The sequence below is a fragment of the Salvelinus fontinalis genome, unplaced genomic scaffold, assembly GCF_029448725.1.
Source record: "Salvelinus fontinalis isolate EN_2023a unplaced genomic scaffold, ASM2944872v1 scaffold_0271, whole genome shotgun sequence".
NCBI classification, from domain to species: Eukaryota; Metazoa; Chordata; class Actinopteri; order Salmoniformes; family Salmonidae; genus Salvelinus; species Salvelinus fontinalis.
This window is the reverse complement of record NW_026600480.1, coordinates 213,464-233,815: the sequence shown is the minus strand read 5'-3', so window position 1 is coordinate 233,815 and position 20,352 is coordinate 213,464. Positions and strand designations below refer to the sequence as shown.

General features: G+C 47.9%; 1 protein-coding gene across 1 annotated transcript; it reads right to left on the bottom strand.

The window, feature by feature from the left end:
• Positions 1–18,633: 18,633 nt before the first annotated feature.
• LOC129845291 (uncharacterized) lies at positions 18,634–19,605 on the bottom strand. Its single transcript, XM_055913174.1, has one exon. It carries the CDS (start codon positions 19,603–19,605, stop codon positions 18,634–18,636), a length of 972 nt encoding a protein of 323 aa, XP_055769149.1.
• Positions 19,606–20,352: the final 747 nt, after the last annotated feature.

Below are 20,352 nucleotides of genomic sequence, written 5' to 3'. Positions count from 1 at the left end.
TCCCATACCACCACTGGGTAGTTAGGCTTGTATCGTCCCATACCCCCACAGGGTAGTTAGGCTTGTATCATCCCATACCCCCACTAGGTAGTTAGGCTTGTATCATCCCATACACCCACTGGGTAGTTAGGCTTGTATCATCCCATACCCCACTGGGTAGTTAGGCTTGTATCATCCCATACCCCCACTGGGTAGTTAGGCTTGTATCATCTCAAACCCCCACTGGGTAGTTAGGCTTGTATCATCTCAAACCCCCACTGGGTAGTTAGGCTTGTATCATCCCATACCCCACTGGGTAGTTAGGCTTGTATCATCCCATACCCCCACTGGGTAGTTAGTCTTGTATCGTCCCAGTCTCCTCCATTATCAACAGCTGTAGTGTTATGGAGTCTCCTCCATTATCACCAGCTGTGGTGTTATGGAGTCTCCTCCATTATCAACAGCTGTGGTGTTATGGAGTCTCCTCCATTATCAACAGCTGTAGTGTTATGGAGTCTCCTCCATTATCAACAGCTGTGGTGTTATGGAGTCTCCTCCATTATCAACAGCTGTGGTGTTATGGAGTCTCCTCCATTATCAACAGCTGTGGTGTTATGGAGTCTCCTCCATTATCAACAGCTGTGGTGTTATTGACTCTCCTCCATTATCAATAGCTGTGGTGTTATGGAGTCTCATCCATTATCAACAGCTGTGATGTTTTGGAGTCTCATCCATTACCAACACATGTGGTGTTATGGAGTCTCATCCATTATCAACAGCTGTGGTGTTATGGAGTCTCCATTATCAACAGCTGTGGTGTTATAGAATCTCCTTCATTATCATCATGATCATCATCATCAACAGCTGTGGTGTTATGGAGTCTCCTCCATTATCAACAGCTGTGGTGTTATGGAGTCTCCTCCATTATCAACAGCTGTGGTGTTATGGAGTCTCCTCCATTATCAACAGCTGTGGTGTTATGGAGTCTCCTCCATTATAATCAGCTGTGGTATTATGGAGTCTCCTCCATTATCAACAGCTGTTGTGTTATGGAGTCTCCTCCATTATCACCAGCTGTGGTGTTATGGAGTCTCCTCCATTATCATCATCAACAGCTGTGGTGTTATGGAGTCTCCTACATTATCAACAGATGTGGTGTTATGGAGTGTTCATCATCTTTAGGTCTTGTGCATGAGCCGGCTCTACTGGTAAAATGAACCACGGCTGCCAAAGCCTTCTCCCCCTTTCCACTACAGTACTGTGAGACCAGATACAGCTTTATCAATACTATAGACCAGATTCAGCTTTATCAATACTATAGACCAGATACAGCTTTATCAATACTATAGACCAGATACAGCTATGAGACAGCCTTTATCAATACTATAGATCAGATACAGCTTTATCAATACTATAGACCAGATACAGCTATGAGACAGCCTTTATCAATACTATAGATCAGATACAGCTATGATACAACCTTTACCAATACTATAGACCAGATACAGCCTTTATCAATACTATAGATCAGATACAGCTATGAGACAGTCTTTATTAATACTATAGATCAGATACAGCTTTATCAATACTATAGATCAGATACAGCTATGAGACAGCCTTTATCAATACTATAGACCAGATACAGCTATGAAACAGCCTTTATCAATACTATAGACCAGATACAGCTTTATCAATACTATAGACCAGATACAGCTTTATCAATACTATAGATCAGATACAGCTATGAGACAGCCTTTATCAATACTATAGACCAGATACAGCTATGATACAGTCTTTATCAATACTATAGACCAGATTCAGCTTTATCAATACTATAGATCAGATACAGCTATGAGACAGCCTTTATCAATACTATAGACCAGATACAGCTTTATCAATACTATAGATCAGATACAGCTATGATACAGTCTTTATCAATACTATAGATCAGATACAGCTTTATCAATACTATAGATCAGATACAGCTATGAGACAGCCTTTATCAATACTATAGACCAGATACAGCTATGATACAGTCTTTATCAATACTATAGACCAGATTCAGCCTTTATCAATACTATAGACCAGATACAGCTTTATCAATACTGTAGACCAGATACAGCTTTATCAATACTATAGACTAGATACAGCTATGATACAGCCTTTACCAATACTATAGATCAGATACAGCCTTTATCAATACTATAGACCAGATACAGCTATGAGACAGCCTTTATCAATACTATCGATCAGATACAGCTTTATCAATACTATAGTCCAGATACAGCTATGAGACAGTCTTTATCAATACTATAGACCAGATACAGCTATGAGACAGCCTTTATCAATACTATCGATCAGATACAGCTTTATCAATACTATAGACCAGATACAGCTATGAGACAGTCTTTATCAATACTATAGACCAGATACAGCTATCATACAGCCTTTATCAATACTATAGACCAGATACAGCTATGATACAGCCTTTATCAATACTATAGACCAGATACAGCTATGAGACAGCCTTTATCAATACTATAGATCAGATTCAGCTATGAGACCAGCTACAGGTGGCAGATGGATGACGAGAAATCCGCCTGATTCACCTCCCTGTCTGGTTCCCACACTGTGTGAATAAAGTCCAGCCTGATGTGGATATACACTGAGCTGTGTCTGGTCTGTTCTGCCACATTATCTCCATGGCCTGAAGTCATTACTGTCTAATCATATTTAAATAGAGCCATTTGGTGTTTGAGGAGGCGTCTGGGCAGCCCATCCATATGCAGATGATCTGGGGGTCGGACTGGGACTAGAAATCGTCTCTGGCATTTATAACAGACTGGCCCATTCTGTTTCTCGAGGCCCTCAGAACGGCCAATTTCTTTCCACGAGGACCTCACACCGGCCCGTTTTATTCTTTGAGGCCCCCATTACTAACCAGATAAAAAAAATCTGACAGGCCCACAGAGCTAAAAATGGACCAGCCCATCTGGCATTCGACCGAAAAACCAGATGGCTGGTCCGCCCCTGCCCCTCTCCCCTCAGACATGTCACAGGACCTGCTCCCTCTACTGCTGCTACTGTCCAGACCTCCTAGGTGACACCTCATAGGTGACCCCTCCTAGGTAATCAGGGCCTGTATTGATCAAATTAGATCAAATCAGAGTAGGAGTTGTGATATAGGATCAGTGTTTCAATTTAAATTATAATCAATTTTAAAATGGTAGGGGAGCTGATCCTAAAGCAGCATTCCTTTTCTGAGACGCTTAATGAATACAGACCCCGGGGCCTGTGGCCTCTGGACATGTTCTCCCTCCCCTATTACCTGGAAGAGACAGACGGTCCTCTATGGGGTCCCCCTGCCATCCTCCAGCAGTCAGGCAGACTGCCCCGATGGCTCCTGTTCTCCTGATGGCTCCTGTTCTCCTGATGGCTTCTGTTCTCCTGATGGCTACTGTTCTCCTGATGGCTTCTGTTCTCCTGATGGCTCCTGTTCTCCTGATGGCTTCTGTTCTCCTGATGGCTCCTGTTCTCCTGATGGCTTCTGTTCTCCTGATGGCTCCTGTTCTCCTGATGGCTTCTGTTGGCTCCTGTTCTCCTGATGGTTTCTGTTCTCCTGATGGCTTCTGTTCTCCTGATGGCTTCTGTTCTCCTGATGGCTTCTGTTCTCCTGATGGGTCCTGTTCTCCTGATGGCTTCTGTTCTCCTGTTGGTTTCTGTTCTCCTGATGGCTTCTGTTCTCCTGATGGCTTCTGTTCTCCTGTTGGTTGCTGTTCTCCTGATGGCTCCTGTTCTCCTGATGGCTCCTGTTCTCCTGATGGCTTCTGTTCTCCTGATGGCTTCTGTTCTCCTGATGGTTTCTGTTCTCCTGTTGGTTTCTGTTCTCCTGATGGCTTCTGTTCTCCTGTTGGTTTCTGTTCTCCTGTTGGTTTCTGTTCTCCTGTTGGTTTCTGTTCTCCTGTTGGTTTCTGTTCTCCTGATGGCTCCTGTTCTCCTGATGGCTTCTGTTCTCCTGATGGCTTTCGTTCTCCTGATGGCTTCTGTTCTCCTGTTGGTTTCTGTTCTCCTGTTGGTTTCTGTTCTCCTGATGGCTTCCGTTCTCCTGATGGCTTCCGTTCTCCTGATGGCTTCCGTTCTCCTGATGGCTTCTGTTCTCCTGATGGCTTCTGTTCTCCTGATGGCTTCCGTTCTCCTGATGGCTTCTGTTCTCCTGATGGTTTCTGTTCTTCCCTCCCTTTTGTGTCTTAAGTGCTGGCTACTAGTGATATTAGCATCATGGTAAGATAGTAGATTGTGAGACAGAAACACCTCCCTTTATAGTTCTATAATGGAGCCAGAGGAATGGTAAAGGACCAGGGTAATGAAAGGGATAATTAGGTCATTATAGAGGGAGAGGCAGAGATATCTGAAGGAGGGCTGACATGACCCAGGGAGGTGGGAGGGACTGATTCTGTTACTATAGAATAGATGTCTCAGTGGGAGGGACTGATTCTGTTACTATAGAATAGATGTCTCAGTGGGAGGGACAGATTCTGTTACTATATAATAGATGTCTGTCAGTGGGAGGGACAGATTCTGTTACTATATAATAGATGTCTCAGGGGGAGGGACAGATTCTGTTACTATATAATAGATGTCTCAGTGGGAGGGACAGATTCTGTTACTATATAATAGATGTCTCAGGGGGAGGGACAGATTCTGTTACTATATAATAGATGTCTCAGTGGGAGGGACAGATTCTGTTACTATATAATAGATGTCTGTCAGTGGGAGGGACAGATTCTGTTACTATATAATAAATGTCTCAGTGGGAGGGACAGATTCTGTTACTATATAATAGATGTCTCAGTGGGAGGGACAGATTCTGTTACTATATAATAGATGTCTGTCAGTGGGAGGGACAGATTCTGTTACTATTTAATAGATGTCTCAGTGGGAGGGACAGATTCTGTTACTATATAATAGATGTCTTAGTGGGAGGGACAGATTCTGTTACTATATAATTGATGTCTGTCAGTGGGAGAGACATATTCTGTTACTATATAATAGATGTCTAAGTGGAAGGGACAGATTCTGTTACTATATAATAGATGTCTCAGTGGGAGGGACAGATTCTGTTACTATATAATAGATGTCTGTCAGTGGGAGGGACAGATTCTGTTACTATATAATAGATGTCTCAGTGGGAGGGACAGATTCTGTTACTATATAATAGATGTCTGTCAGTAGGAGGGACAGATTCTGTTACTATATAATAGATGTCTCAGTGGGAGGGACAGATTCTGTTACTATATAATAGATGTCTGTCAGTGGGAGGAACAGATTCTGTTACTATATAATAGATGTCTGTCAGTGGGAGGGACAGATTCTGTTACTATATAATAGATGTCTTCCAGTCTAAATACAGTGCTTGTTAATCAACACTACCATCTCTGTTTCCAGTCTAAATACAGTGCTTGCTCGCTTGTTGTTTTAATTGTCCTTTTGTGAATCACACATCATTTGATCTGGGGGCTTGTAAGTACAATTTCTCCCTTCAATCAGGAATAAAACGGGGCCTCTGTCAAGTGGGGGCATGTCAGCGCACCTCTAAATATGATGTAGGTTCTCTCTGTTCTGCTGTCATCATCGTTGGTTCAGTGTAGAGTGGTCACACTACAGACAGCCTCACTGATGTCATAGGACAGGAATGCAGTCACATGACACACAGATTGTGAGTGAGATGAAATGATGCCCTTATTTTTACCACGGACAACAACCCTATGTGTGTTCCAAATGTCACCCTTTTTGATAAATAGTGCACTGTACTTCTGGTCAAAAGTAGTGCACTATATAGGGAAAAGAGTGTAATTTGGGACATAGACCCTACCTAACAACAAGCACCAGAACAGGAAGTAATTAACAAAAAATTTGTTAATATATTTTAAACAAAACAGGTAAAAACTCATGAAATATATATGTGAATACAGGGCATTGATTCTGTCATCTTATTGTTTCTCAGTGACTTTTGATTCAAATCTAATTCGGAGAGAGAGAGAGAGGTGTCCTCCTTGGTTTAATGGCTGTGTAATTACTGACATGAAGGGGATGATCACCTAGCCTTATCAAAGCATTACAATCTCCCAGCAGGTAAAAGAAAAAGGTCTAGTGGTTTTAAGAAGAGAAAAGTGAGGCCTATCTTCTCTTCTATCCCCTCCTCCTTTAAATTGGTAGCAGCTGCCTCAGAAGTGGAGCTGGGGCCTTGAAGTGCAGGGCAGGATTACTGAGGAACACAAAAGGGGATCATTTAGAGCCTTCAGCCATAGATCATCTCTGGCTTACACCGTCTGAGCTGGGGCTGGGGCTAAACGTGGCTGGGGGAATCTGGACCGGGATGGGGCCATTATCCTGTAGATCTCTGTGGGGGGGGGGGGGGGGGGGGGGGATTTGATGGTGAGAGTGGGGTGGGGGGTCTATTCCTCCAGAGACATCGAGCCAGGGCTAGGTCTGTCTGCCTCGGGGGGGGGGGGGGGGCCTATTCCTCCAGAGACATCCAGCCAGGGCTAGGTCTGTCTGCCTCCCCTTTTCTGAATGCCAATCTATTGGTATGCAGCATCTCACAATAATAGGCGGAGTAGGGGAGGAGGGAATGAGGGGAGAGGAGAAGAGAGAGGAGAGGAGAAGCCCTCCTTCTCCTATTGGGCAGTCAGAGTCCAAGGGGGGGTGGAGGCAGAATAAGGGAGGGGAGGCCCTCCTCCAATTATTGGGCAGTCATTAGAGTCCAAGGGGGGGTGGAGGCAGAGTAGGTTAAGGGCTGCCCTATTGGGCAGTCATCAGAGTCCGGGGGAGGGGGGGGGGGGGGTGATACACCAGAAACATGAGGAATACTGTATCACCAGGCTGGGTTCTCAGGGGCCTCGTATAGAAACGTTGCGTTCGCACAAACGATGTCCAAAAACCTGTGTGCGCCAGTTTTGTCATTTCTAAAAACTGAACTTAACGTGAGACTGTACTTTTACGCTGTCATGCCAGGAGCCGCTTGTGGTTTTGACAGCTCTAACACGTTCGACCTCCGACACCGTTAAAACACCCAGCTAGCTACGTGGCTCTGGGCAGGTGGGTCTGGGCAGGAGTGACAACAGGTGGGTCTGGGTAGGAGTGACGACAGGTGGGTCTGGGCAGGAGTGACAACAGGTGGGTCTAGGCAGGAGTGACAACAGGTGGGTCTGGGCAGGAGTGACAACAGGTGGGTCTGAGCAGGAATGACAACAGGTGGGTCTGGGCAGGAGTGACAACAGGTGGGTCTGAGCAGGAGTGACAACAGGTGGGTCTGGGCAGGAGTGACAACAGGTGGGTCTGGGTAGGAGTGACAACAGGTGGGTCTGGGCAGGAGTGACAACAGGTGGGTCTGGGCAGGAGTGACAACAGGTGGGTCTGGGTAGGAGTGACAACAGGGGGGTCTGGGCAGGTGGGTCTGGGCAGGAGTGACAACAGGTGGGTCTGGGCAGGAGTGACAACAAGTGGGTCTGGGTAGGAGTGACAACAAGTGGGTCTGGGCCGGAGTGACAACAGGTGGGTCTGGGCAGGAGTGACAACAGGCGGGTCTGGGCAGGAGTGACAACAGGCGGGTCTGGTCCGGAGTGACAACAGGTGGGTCTGGGTAGGAGTGACAACAGGTGGGTCTGGGTAGGAGTGACAACAGGTGGGTCTGGGCAGGAGTGACAACAGGTGGGTCTGGGCAGGAGTGACAACAAGTGGGTCTGGGTAGGAGTGACAACAAGTGGGTCTGGGCCGGAGTGACAACAGGTGGGTCTGGGCAGGAGTGACAACAGGTGGGTCTGGGCAGGAGTGACAACAGGTGGGTCTGGGCAGGAGTGACAACAGGCGGGTCTGGTAGGAGTGACAACAGGTGGGTCTGGGTAGGAGTGACAACAAGTGGGTCTGGGTAGGAGTGACAACAGGCGGGTCTGGGTAGGAGTGACAACAGGTGGGTCTGGCAGGAGTGACAACAGGTGGGTCTGGGCAGGAGTGATATTGTTGATGTTTCTGTGCGTCAGTATGTTGTCTTTTGTGTGTGCATGTTTTGTTTGAAACAAATATAAATAAAATCAACAGCAAAAATATATATATATTATGATTTTGTGCCACTGGCCTACACACAACTGCATCAACAGTCGACTAATGAAAGTAAATATCTAAATATAGTTTTTGAGTGGATTATTCCTTTAAGAATGTGTTCTTGCTGCACAGAGAAATGAAGCCCATGGGCCCATCTTACCTGGTGTCAACAACACAGGCTGGTTGGATAGTGGTGTAATGGGTTGTGGAATGTTTTCCTCGCACACGTTAGGCTCCTTGATATCAACTGAGCAACATGTCCATTCCCCGAAGAATTCAGAATGTTCTGGAGGCAAAGGGGTGTCCGACCCAGTACAAGATGGGTGTACCTAATAAACTGGCCACTGAATGTATGTCTGAATGCATGCCTACATTTAAGATATGCAATATCCAGCACCCCCATTCCATGAATAAAACTTTGACCTACCAACACCATCACCCACCTTTCCCAAGGCCGATCAACTTACCCTGTCCCTTCGCTCAACTTACCCTGTCCTTTTGCTCAACTTACCCTGTCCCTTTGCTCAATTTACCTCATAGCTTTTTTGACAACCCACAGTAGGTTTTCAAGACTTCTTTTTTTTTAACCTTTATTTAACTAGGCAAGTCACTTAAGAACAAATTAATATCTTCAATGACGGCCTACCCCGGCCAAACCCGGATGACGCTGGGCCAATTGTGTGCCGCCCTATGGGACTCCCAATCACGGCCGGTTGTGATACAGCCTGGATTCGAACCAGGGACTGTAGTGACACCTACAAGCACTGAGATGCAGTGCGTTAGACCGCTGTGATACAGCCTGGATTCGAACGAGGGACTGTAGTGACAGCACTGAGATGCAGTGCCTTAGACCGCTGTGATACAGCCTGTATTCGAACCAGGGACTGTAGTGACACCTACTAGCACTGAGATGCAGTGCGTTAGGCTTCTGTGATACAGCCTGGATTCGAACCAGGGACTGTAGTGACAGCACTGAGATGCAGTGCCTTAGACCGCTGTGATACAGCCTGGATTCGAACCAGGGACTGTAGTGACACCTACTAGCACTGAGATGCAGTGCCTTAGACCGCTGTGATACAGCCTGGATTCGAACCAGGGACTGTAGTGACAGCACTGAGACCGCTGCGCCACTCGGGAGCCCAACACCAACACTGTGGTGTTTACATGAACTCTGATTATTTCCAGGGATACACAACATCCTGAAATATATGTAGATATCTTTGATTTGATTATCTCCAGGGATACACAACATCCTGAAATATGTGTAGATATCTTTGATTTGATTATCTCCAGGGATACACAACATCCTGAAATATATGTAGATATCTTTGATTTGATTATCTCCAGGGATACACAACATCCTGAAATATGTGTAGATATCTTTGATTTGATTATCTCCAGGGATACACAACATCCTGAAACATGTGTAGATATCTTTGATTTGATTATCTCCAGGGATACACAACATCCTGAAACATGTGTAGATATCTTTGATTTGATTATCTCCAGGGATACACAACATCCTGAAATATGTGTAGATATCTTTGATTTGATTATTTTCAGGGATACACAACATCCTGAAATATATGTAGATATCTTTGATTTGATTATCTCCAGGGATACACAACATCCTGAAATATGTGTAGATATCTTTGATTTGATTATCTCCAGGGATACACAACATCCAGAAACATGTGTAGATATCTTTGATTTGATTATTTCCAGGGATACACAACATCCTGAAATATGTGTAGATATCTTTGTCAGAACGAATCCTGTATTTCCCTTGACGTAGTGATGTCGAATGTTAAAAAAATAAATGGCTCAACTTAACCCATTCCTCCCCAACCTTACCGTTCCCTAACATGCATGATTTCTCCACACGAAGCTCTCCTCTGTTCTCCTGTGTGAAACTCCCAGGGTGTTTATGACCAAAGCCGTACATAAAGGATGATCTGCCATCAGTTCCATCATGTGGGAACAAAGATATAAGACATCTCTTTTTTTTCTTCTTCTTCTTCTTCTATACCACTTGTCAAAATATATTCCATCTGAAGAAGAGAGTAGGGATTCATGACATTGTTGTGGGGATAGGAGGTTTGCCCCAGACAGAGAAGAGACAAGGCCTTAACAGTGGATTTACTGATGATCGTTCTAGTCAGTTAATCCCACTACCTCTTTCAGTCTTTCAGACGGTGCCTTCCTCAACGTGGCAAGCAGAAAATGCTATCAAGTGAGACTCCGTCCTGGCTGCTTCCTTCAACCAGGACAAAATATTTACTCTTCAGTCTAGCTCGGTACATTGTTCGGATTGATAGTTACAGACGGAGGTGTTCATTTGATAGGCCTCTTGGACACTCCTGCACATACACTTTCTAACAATTATTAAATGTAGTATTTATAAAGTAGAAAAATACTAACAGAACTGGATCAGGTAAATACTGGATCTATACTATGCATTGCTAGAACTGGATCAGGTAAATACTGGATCTATACTATGCATAGCTAGAACCTGTAAAATACATTAAAAACCTATTGAGAAACCTGTAAAATACAGTAAAACCTATTGAGAAACCTGTAAAATACAGTAAAACCTACTGAGAAACCTGTAAAATACAGTAAAACATATTGAGAAACCTGTAAAATACAGTAAAACCTATTGAGAAACCTGTAAAATACAGTAAAACCTACTGAGAAACCTATAAAATACAGTAAAACCTATTGAGAAACCTGTAAAATACAGTGAAACCTATTGAGAAACCAGTAAAATACAGTAAAACCTATTGAGAAACCTGTAAAATACAGTAAAACATATTGAGACACCTGTAAAATACAGTAAAACCTACTGAGAAACCTGTAAAATACAGTAAAACCTATTGAGAAACCTGTAAAATACAGTGAAACCTATTGAGAAACCAGTAAAATACAGTAAAACCTATTGAGAAACCTGTAAAATACAGTAAAACATATTGAGACACCTGTAAAATACAGTAAAACCTATTGAGACACCTGTAAAATACAGTAAAACCTATTGAGACACCTGTAAAATACAGTAAAACCTATTGAGAAACCTGTAAAATACAGTAAAACCTATTGAGAAACCTGTAAAATACAGTAAAACCTATTGAGAAACCTGTAAAATACAGTAAAACCTATTGAGACACCTGTAAAATACAGTAGCCCCTTCACAGTCACGCAGTCTGCCGGGAGGGACAGTCCTACAATAACCCAGGAGTGTGGTGGTGAGATGGGGCTTGTTCTGCATAAATCCATCCATATGTTGTGACGCCTCCTCCCACCTCAGACCCGGAGATCCCATGCAGTTATCAGACCAATACATTACTGTTTTATGAGCCCCAGTGTGGAGGCTGATGAAACCCAACCGGGTCATGCCGATTGATAGGCATTCTCCTCAGCTATCAGATGTACGCTTCGTCTTCCTAGAGTCACTGTGAAGACAAGCCTCACCAGCTTCTACCCCCCCCCCCCGGTCTAGGGCTGAGTCCCAAATGACAACCCTCTTCCCTGTATAGGAATATATGCCCTGGTCAAAAGAAATGCACTAAGTAGGGAGTAGGGTTCTATTTGGGATACAGCATTAGGACAGCTAGCTGCTCCCCCTAGCGACCCTGGGAGCTGTCATCGTGTTGAACGGTTAAATGTTTAACTGCCTCTAGAAGATTGGGATGTAGTATAAGATAATGTCCCGTAATTCCTACTGACTGCTACAAGCAGATGGTAGATATAAAGAGACAGGAGAGACAGCCTCTCTCTGGTCCCTGATATCGTGCTCTTCTCATAAGGGGTCAGACAGGCAAGGAGATTTCCCTGAACGTATCACTTTTCATATTACCCTTCAGATTTGTCTGGAAATAAGTGTTATATGGGGTAAAATGGTTAGTGCTGAGATTTAACTTGACATGGTATTAGATTTTTGAATTTACAACACCATACCAAGTAATTCATAAGCCCTTGGAAACCTGTAACATACGGTAAAACCTATTGGGAAACCTGTAAAATACAGTAAAACCTTTTGGGAAAGCTGTAACATAGAGTAAAACCTATTGAGAAACCTGTAAAATACAGTACAACCTATTGAGAAACCTGTAAAATACAGTACAACCTATTGAGAAACTTGTAACATACGGTTAAAACAATTGGGAAACCTGTACCAGGTAATTAATGAGCCCTTCCCATACATTTATATTCTTAATGAACTTATCACCCAAAATTGTAATATTTTAAACTAAAAATCTAAAGCTGCAAATCATCCCAGCTTTATCTTTGCGTCCCCAAACTACAGCATCTGATCTGTGAATAGATGGTGACAGGCAGACCTGGCCTTGCTTTCCTGCCACTATCATGTGAATAGATGGTGACAGGCAGACCTAGCCTTGCTTTCCTGACCACTATCATGTGAATAGATGGTGACAGGCAGACCTAGCCTTGCTTTCCTGCCACTATCATGTGAATAGATGGTGACAGGCAGACCTAGCCTTGCTCTCCTGCCACTATCATGTGAATAGATGGTGACAGGCAGACCTAGCCTTGCTCTCCTGACACTATCATGTGAATAGATGGTGACAGGCAGACCTAGCCTCGCTCTCCTGCCACTATCATGTGAATAGATGGTGACAGGCAGACCTAGCCTCGCTCTCCTGCCACTATCATGTGAATAGATGGTGACAGGCAGACCTAGCCTTGCTTTCCTGACCACTATCATGTGAATAGATGGTGACAGGCAGACCTAGCCTTGCTGTCCTGCCACTATCATGTGAATAGATGGTGACAGGCAGACCTAGCCTTGCTGTCCTGCCACTATCATGTGAATAGATGGTGACAGGCAGACCTAGCCTTGCTTTCCTGCCACTATCATGTGAATAGATGGTGACAGGCAGACCTAGCCTTGCTTTCCTGCCACTATCATGTGAATAGATGGTGACAGGCAGACCTAGCCTTGCTTTCCTGCCACTATCATGTGAATAGATGGTGACAGGCAGACCTAGCCTTGCTGTCCTGCCACTATCATGTGAATAGATGGTGACAGGCAGACCTAGCCTTGCTGTCCTGACCACTATCATGTGAATAGATGGTGACAGGCAGACCTAGCCTTGCTGTCCTGACCACTATCATGTGAATAGATGGTGACAGGCAGACCTAGCCTTGCTTTCCTGCCACTATCATGTGAATAGATGGTGACAGGCAGACCTAGCCTTGCTTTCCTGCCACTATCATGTGAATAGATGGTGACAGGCAGACCTAGCCTTGCTTTCCTGCCACTATCATGTGAATAGATGGTGACAGGCAGACCTAGCCTTGCTGTCCTGACCACTATCATGTGAATAGATGGTGACAGGCAGACCTAGCCTTGCTTTCCTGCCACTATCATGTGAATAGATGGTGACAGGCAGACCTAGCCTTGCTTCCCTCCACTATCATGTGAATAGATGGTGACAGGCAGACCTAGCCTTGCTTCCCTCCACTATCATGTGAATAGATGGTGACAGGCAGACCTAGCCTTGCTGTCCTGCCACTATCATGTGAATAGATGGTGACAGGCAGACCTAGCCTTGCTTTCCTGCCACTATCATGTGAATAGATGGTGACAGGCAGACCTAGCCTTGCTTTCCTGCCACTATCATGTGAATAGATGGTGACAGGCAGACCTAGCCTTGCTTTCCTGACCACTATCATGTGAATAGATGGTGACAGGCAGACCTAGCCTTGCTTCCCTCCACTATCATGTGAATAGATGGTGACAGGCAGACCTAGCCTTGCTTCCCTCCACTATCATGTGAATAGATGGTGACAGGCAGACCTAGCCTTGCTGTCCTGACCACTATCATGTGAATAGATGGTGACAGGCAGACCTAGCCTTGCTGTCCTGCCACTATCATGTGAATAGATGGTGACAGGCAGACCTAGCCTCGCTGTCCTGCCACTATCATGTGAATAGATGGTGACAGGCAGACCTAGCCTTGCTTTCCTGCCACTATCAGTTGACGGGATCTCGTAACGGCTAGTGGAAGGAAAGAAGGGTTCACACCTTGCTGCGTAGAGTGAAACTTTATCCAACTGGATTCATCCATCACTCCAACCCATGTCACTCACTGAGTGACCCCCCCACCCCAACCCCCACCCCCACCCCCACTACTCCAGGCAGCTCCACTACCCAGCCCCAGACAGGCCCAGGCAGTTCCAGGCAGCTCCACTACCCAGCCCCAGACAGGCCCAGGCAGTTCCAGGCAGCTCCACTACCCAGCCCCAGGCAGCTCCACTACCCAGCCCCACTACCCAGCCCCAGGCAGTTCCAGGCAGCTCCACTACCCAGCCCCAGGCAGCTCCACTACCCAGCCCCACTACCCAGCCCCAGGCAGTTCCAGGCAGCTCCACTACCCAGCCCCAGGCAGCTCCACTACCCAGCCCCACTACCCAGCCCCAGACAGTTCCAGGCAGCTCCACTACCCAGCCCCACTACCCAGTCCCAGACAGTTCCAGGCAGCTCCACTACCCAGCCCCAGGCAGCTCCACTACCCAGCCCCACTACCCAGTCCCAGACAGTTCCAGGCAGCTCCACTACCCAGCCCCAGGCAGCTCCACTACCCAGCCCCACTACCCAGTCCCAGACAGTTCCAGGCAGCTCCACTACCCAGCCCCAGGCAGCTCCACTACCCAGCCCCACTACCCAGCCCCAGGCAGTTCCAGGCAGCTCCACTACCCAGCCCCAGGCAGCTCCACTACCCAGCCCCACTACCCAGCCCCAGGCAGTTCCAGGCAGCTCCACTACCCAGCCCCAGGCAGCTCCACTACCCAGCCCCACTACCCAGCCCCAGACAGTTCCAGGCAGCTCCACTACCCAGCCCCACTACCCAGTCCCAGACAGTTCCAGGCAGCTCCACTACCCAGCCTCAGGCAGCTCCACTACCCAGCCCCACTACCCAGTCCCAGACAGTTCCAGGCAGCTCCACTACCCAGCCCCAGGCAGCTCCACTACCCAGCCCCACTACCCAGTCCCAGACAGTTCCAGGCAGCTCCACTACCCAGCCCCAGGCAGCTCCACTACCCAGCCCCACTACCCAGCCCCAGGCAGTTCCAGGCAGCTCCACTACCCAGCCCCAGGCAGCTCCACTACCCAGCCCCACTACCCAGCCCCAGGCAGTTCCAGGCAGCTCCACTACCCAGCCCCAGGCAGCTCCACTACCCAGCCCCACTACCCAGCCCCAGACAGTTCCAGGCAGCTCCACTACCCAGCCCCACTACCCAGTCCCAGACAGTTCCAGGCAGCTCCACTACCCAGCCCCAGGCAGCTCCACTACCCAGCCCCACTACCCAGTCCCAGACAGTTCCAGGCAGCTCCACTACCCAGCCCCAGGCAGCTCCACTACCCAGCCCCACTACCCAGCCCCAGACAGTTCCAGGCAGCTCCACTACCCAGCCCCACTACCCAGTCCCAGACAGTTCCAGGCAGCTCCACTACCCAGCCCCAGGCAGCTCCACTACCCAGCCCCACTACCCAGTCCCAGACAGTTCCAGGCAGCTCCACTACCCAGCCCCAGGCAGCTCCACTACCCAGCCCCACTACCCAGCCCCAGACAGTTCCAGGCAGCTCCACTACCCAGCCCCACTACCCAGTCTCAGACAGTTACAGGCAGCTCCACTACTCAGCTCCACTACCCAGCTCCACTACCCAGCCGCAGGCAGCTCCACTACCCAGCTCCACTACCCAGCTCCACTACCCAGCCCCAGGCAGCTCCACTACCCAGCTCCACTACCCAGCCCCAGGCAGCTCCACTACCCAGCTCCACTACCCAGCTCCACTACTCCAGGCAGCTCCACTACCCAGCCCCAGACAGGCCCAGGCAGTTCCAGGCAGCTCCACTACCCAGCCCCAGACAGGCCCAGGCAGTTCCAGGCAGCTCCACTACCCAGCCCCAGGCAGCTCCACTACCCAGCCCCACTACCCAGCCCCAGGCAGTTCCAGGCAGCTCCACTACCCAGCCCCAGGCAGCTCCACTACCCAGCCCCAGTACCCAGCCCCAGGCAGTTCCAGGCAGCTCCACTACCCAGCCCCAGGCAGCTCCACTACCCAGCCCCACTACCCAGCCCCAGGCAGCTCCACTACCCAGCCCCACTACCCAGCCCCAGGCAGTTCCAGGCAGCTCCACTACCCAGCCCCAGGCAGCTCCACTACCCAGCCCCAGTACCCAGCCCCAGACAGTTCCAGGCAGCTCCACTACCCAGCCCCACTACCCAGTCCCAGACAGTTCCAGGCAGCTCCACTACCCAGCCCCACTACCCAGTCCCAGACAGTTCCAGGCAGCTCCACTACCCAGCCCCAGGCAGCTCCACTACCCAGCCCCACTACCCAGTCCCAGACAGTTCCAGGCAGCTCCACTACCCAGCCCCAGGCAGCTCCACTACCCAGCCCCAGGCAGCTCCACTACCCAGCCCCACTACCCAGCCCCAGACAGTTCCAGGCAGCTCCACTACCCAGCCCCACTACCCAGCCCCAGACAGTTCCAGGCAGCTCCACTACCCAGCTCCAGGCAGCTCCAGGCTGCTCCAGGCAGCTCCACTACCCAGCTCCAGGCAGCTCCAGGCTGCTCCAGGCAGCTCCACTACCCAGCTCCACTACGCTAGCTTCAGGCCCCCTGGCCCGGTGTGTCTCTCTGTCCCCTAATCGGAATGCAACATGATCTTCAGAAAGGAGGCTCTCCTATCCGCAGGCTGACTGATTCTCTTCAGAAAGGAAGCTCTCCTATCCGCAGGCTGACTGATTCTCTTCAGAAAGGAGGCTCTCCTATCCGCAGGCTGACTGATTCTCTTCAGAAAGGAGGCTCTCCTATCCACAGGCTGACTGATTCTCTTCAGAAAGGAGGCTCTCCTATCCACAGGCTGACTGATTCTCTTCAGAAAGGAGGCTCTCCTATCCGCAGGCTGACTGATTCTCTTCAGAAAGGAGGCTCTCCTATCCGCAGGCTGACTGATTCTCTTCGGAAAGGAGGCTCTCCTAGTCGCAGGCTGACTGATTCTCTTCAGAAAGGAGGCTCTCCTATCCGCAGGCTGACTGATTCTCTTCAGAAAGGAGGCTCTCCTATCCGCAGGCTGACTGATTCTCTTCAGAAAGGAGGCTCTCCTATCCACAGGCTGACTGATTCTCTTCAGAAAGGAGGCTCTCCTATCCGCAGGCTGACTGATTCTCTTCAGAAAGGAGGCTCTCCTATCCACAGGCTGACTGATTCTCTTCAGAAAGGAGGCTCTCCTATCCACAGGCTGACTGATTCTCTTTAGAAAGGAAGCTCTCCTAGCCACAGGCTGACTGATTCTCTTCAGAAAGGAGGCTCTCCTAGCCGCAGGCTGACTGATTATCCTCTCTACCTGCTCACTACAGGTGTAGTATATTCATTTGATCACTCTGTTGGTGCAGAGAATTTTCTTGTCATGCTGTAAAATTCTATTGAGACTCATGATTGACATAAATTCACTGAAAACCCTGCTGTTCTCTTTCTCTCACCAGATCTCTCACCTAATCTACAGTATACCCTACTAGCATATCAAAACTCATTTACAGTTAGAAAGGATCAATTATTTTGACGGTTAAATTAAGATTCTACACATGTATAATCACACTGACAAATCACGTTAACTTGTTTAATCAGTAGTATACCTGGTACCTGGTCTATAATGTTTTATCAGTAGTATACCTGGTACCAGGTCTATAATGTTTTATCAGTAGTTTACCTGGTACCAGGTCTATAATGTTTTATCAGTAGTTTACCTGGTACCAGGTCTATAATGTTTTATCAGTAGTTTACCTGGTACCAGGTCTACAATGTTTTATCAGTAGTTTACCTGGTACCAGGTCTATAATGTTTTATCAGTAGTTTACCTTGTACCAGGTCTATAATGTTTTATCAGTAGTTTACCTGGTACCAGGTCTATAATTTTTTATCAGTAGTTTACCTGGTAGCAGGTCTATAATGTTTTATCAGTAGTTTACCTGGTACCAGGTCTATAATGTTTTATCAGTAGTTTACCTGGTATCAGGTCTATAGTGTTTAATCAGTAGTACACCTGGTACCAGGTCTATAATGTTTTATCAGTAGTATACCTGGTACCAGGTCTATAATGTTTAATCAGTAGTTTACTCGGTAGCAGGTCTATAATGTTTTTCTGTAGTATTTTTACCAAACACGTTGTTGTCCACCTCGTTCCCCACCAACCTGTTAACCTTTATATCTGGGCAGGGGAAAGGACAGCTGATCTGTGGTTCTCTCTAACGACCTCGTGTTTGAGGAAGTAACGCTTCCCGAACCCTGCTGACAAACATTCCCCAGCCACACACACACAGCCTGGTTTCTGGACCTTCTGCCATATCACATGACCAGCTTAAAACGGATACTTCCTGTCCCGTCCATCTCGAGGAGAAATTGACGGGATTAAAGATTATAAAATAATCCCGTCCCAAACCTGGGTCAAACACCTCCATCCAATTATGAGGCTCCCTGCCTTTTGAAGGTGACGCAGTTGATCCTGAAACCCCTCATTATGGTTTTATCCTAGCCCACTGGGCTTGGGGCTTCTATAGGGACCAGGGTTGGGCTTAGGGCTTCTATGGGGACCAGGGTTGGGTTTGAGGACATTGGGTTTGGGGCTTCTATAGGGACCAGGGTTGGGTTTGGGGCTTCTATAGGGACCAGGGTTGGGCTTGGGGCTTCTATAGGGACCAGGGTTGGGTTTGGGGCTTCTATAGGGACCATGGTTGGGTTTGGGGCTTCTATAGGGACCGGGGTTGGGTTTGGGGCTTCTATAGGGACCAGGGTTGGGTTTGGGGCTTCTATAGGGACCAGGGTCGGGTTTGGAGCTTCTATAGGGACCAGGGTTGGGTTTGGGGCTTCTATAGGGACCAGGGTTGGGTTTGGGGCTTCTATAGGGACCAGGGTTGGGTTTGGGGCTTCTATGGGGACCAGGGTTGGGTTTGGGGCTTCTATAAGGACCAGGGTTGGGTTTGGGGCTTCTATGGGGACCAGGGTTGGGTTTTGGGGCTTCTATAGGGACCAGGGTTGGGTTTGGGGCTTCTATAGGGACCAGGGTTGGGTTTGAGGACATTGGGTTTGGGGCTTCTATGGGGACCAGGGTTGGGTTTGGGGCTTCTATAAGGACCAGGGTTGGGTTTGGGGCTTCTATAAGGACCAGGGTTGGGTTTGGGGCTTCTATAGGGACCAGGGTTGGGTTTGAGGACATTGGGTTTGGGGCTTCTATAGGGACCAGGGTTGGGTTTGGGGCTTCTATGGGGACCAGGGTTGGGTTTGGGGCTTCTATGGGGACCAGGGTTGGGTTTGAGGACATTGGGTTTGGGGCTTCTATAGGGACCAGGGTTGGGTTTGGGGCTTCTATAGGGACCAGGGTTGGGTTTGGGGCTTCTATAAGGACCAGGGTTGGGTTTGGGGCTTCTACAGGGACCAGGGTTGGGTTTGGGGCTTCTATAGGGACCAGGGTTGGGCTTGGGGCTTCTATAGGGACCATGGTTGGGTTTGAGGACACTGGGCTTGGGGCTTCTATTGGGACCAGGATTGGGTTTACCAAGGTTGGGGCTATCGAGATTGGGGCTACCCTACCTGAGACCCTCCCACCATGGCCTGGGCCAATCCCTAGCCCCGGGGGTATGGAGGCCAAGTCGGGGGCCCTGAAGAAGGCATTAGGTATGGGAGGCCCACCAGGTTGTCAGGTGACTGATATTCATAAGGGCCCGGCCAGGTAAAATTCCCCTCAGGCAGAGGGTAGTGGAGCGTATCAGGACGGAGACGTGAGATGGAGACGGTAGATTTCTGATAATTGACTAGATGGAAACGACCGACTAGCACTTAATGGAAGTTTAGCAGGGGCACATGTTATGAATGGGGGAGTGTGAAATACCTGCTGTATTTTCACGATTGGGACATCTTTGTAATAAAATGTAAAAAATAATGAGACTTTTAAAATAAATGTGATGTTTTATAGAGTAGCCAAGAATATGTATTTTAGCAGAACTGTTACTGCTCATAATATGAAAGAAGATATAAATAAATGTCCACTGGTCCCAGAGAAGGGCAGATCTCAGTCTGGTTTAGAGGAATAATTGACTTTTTGTCATGTTCATTTGTTTGTGTATTTACCCCTGAATGTGTCAAGTCAAACGTGGACTTGAAGTGTAAATAGAGCAGAGGGCCAGTGGGTGGTCAGGGAGTTTGTTGGGGTACATTGCATGAATGGCAGAGCATAGGCCTCCCAATA

What these genes read in the sequence shown, in the direction of transcription:
- LOC129845291 (XM_055913174.1), bottom strand. Translation starts at nt 19,605, where the DNA reads ATGGTCCCTATAGAAGCCCCAAGCCCAACCCTGGTCCCTATAGAAGCC.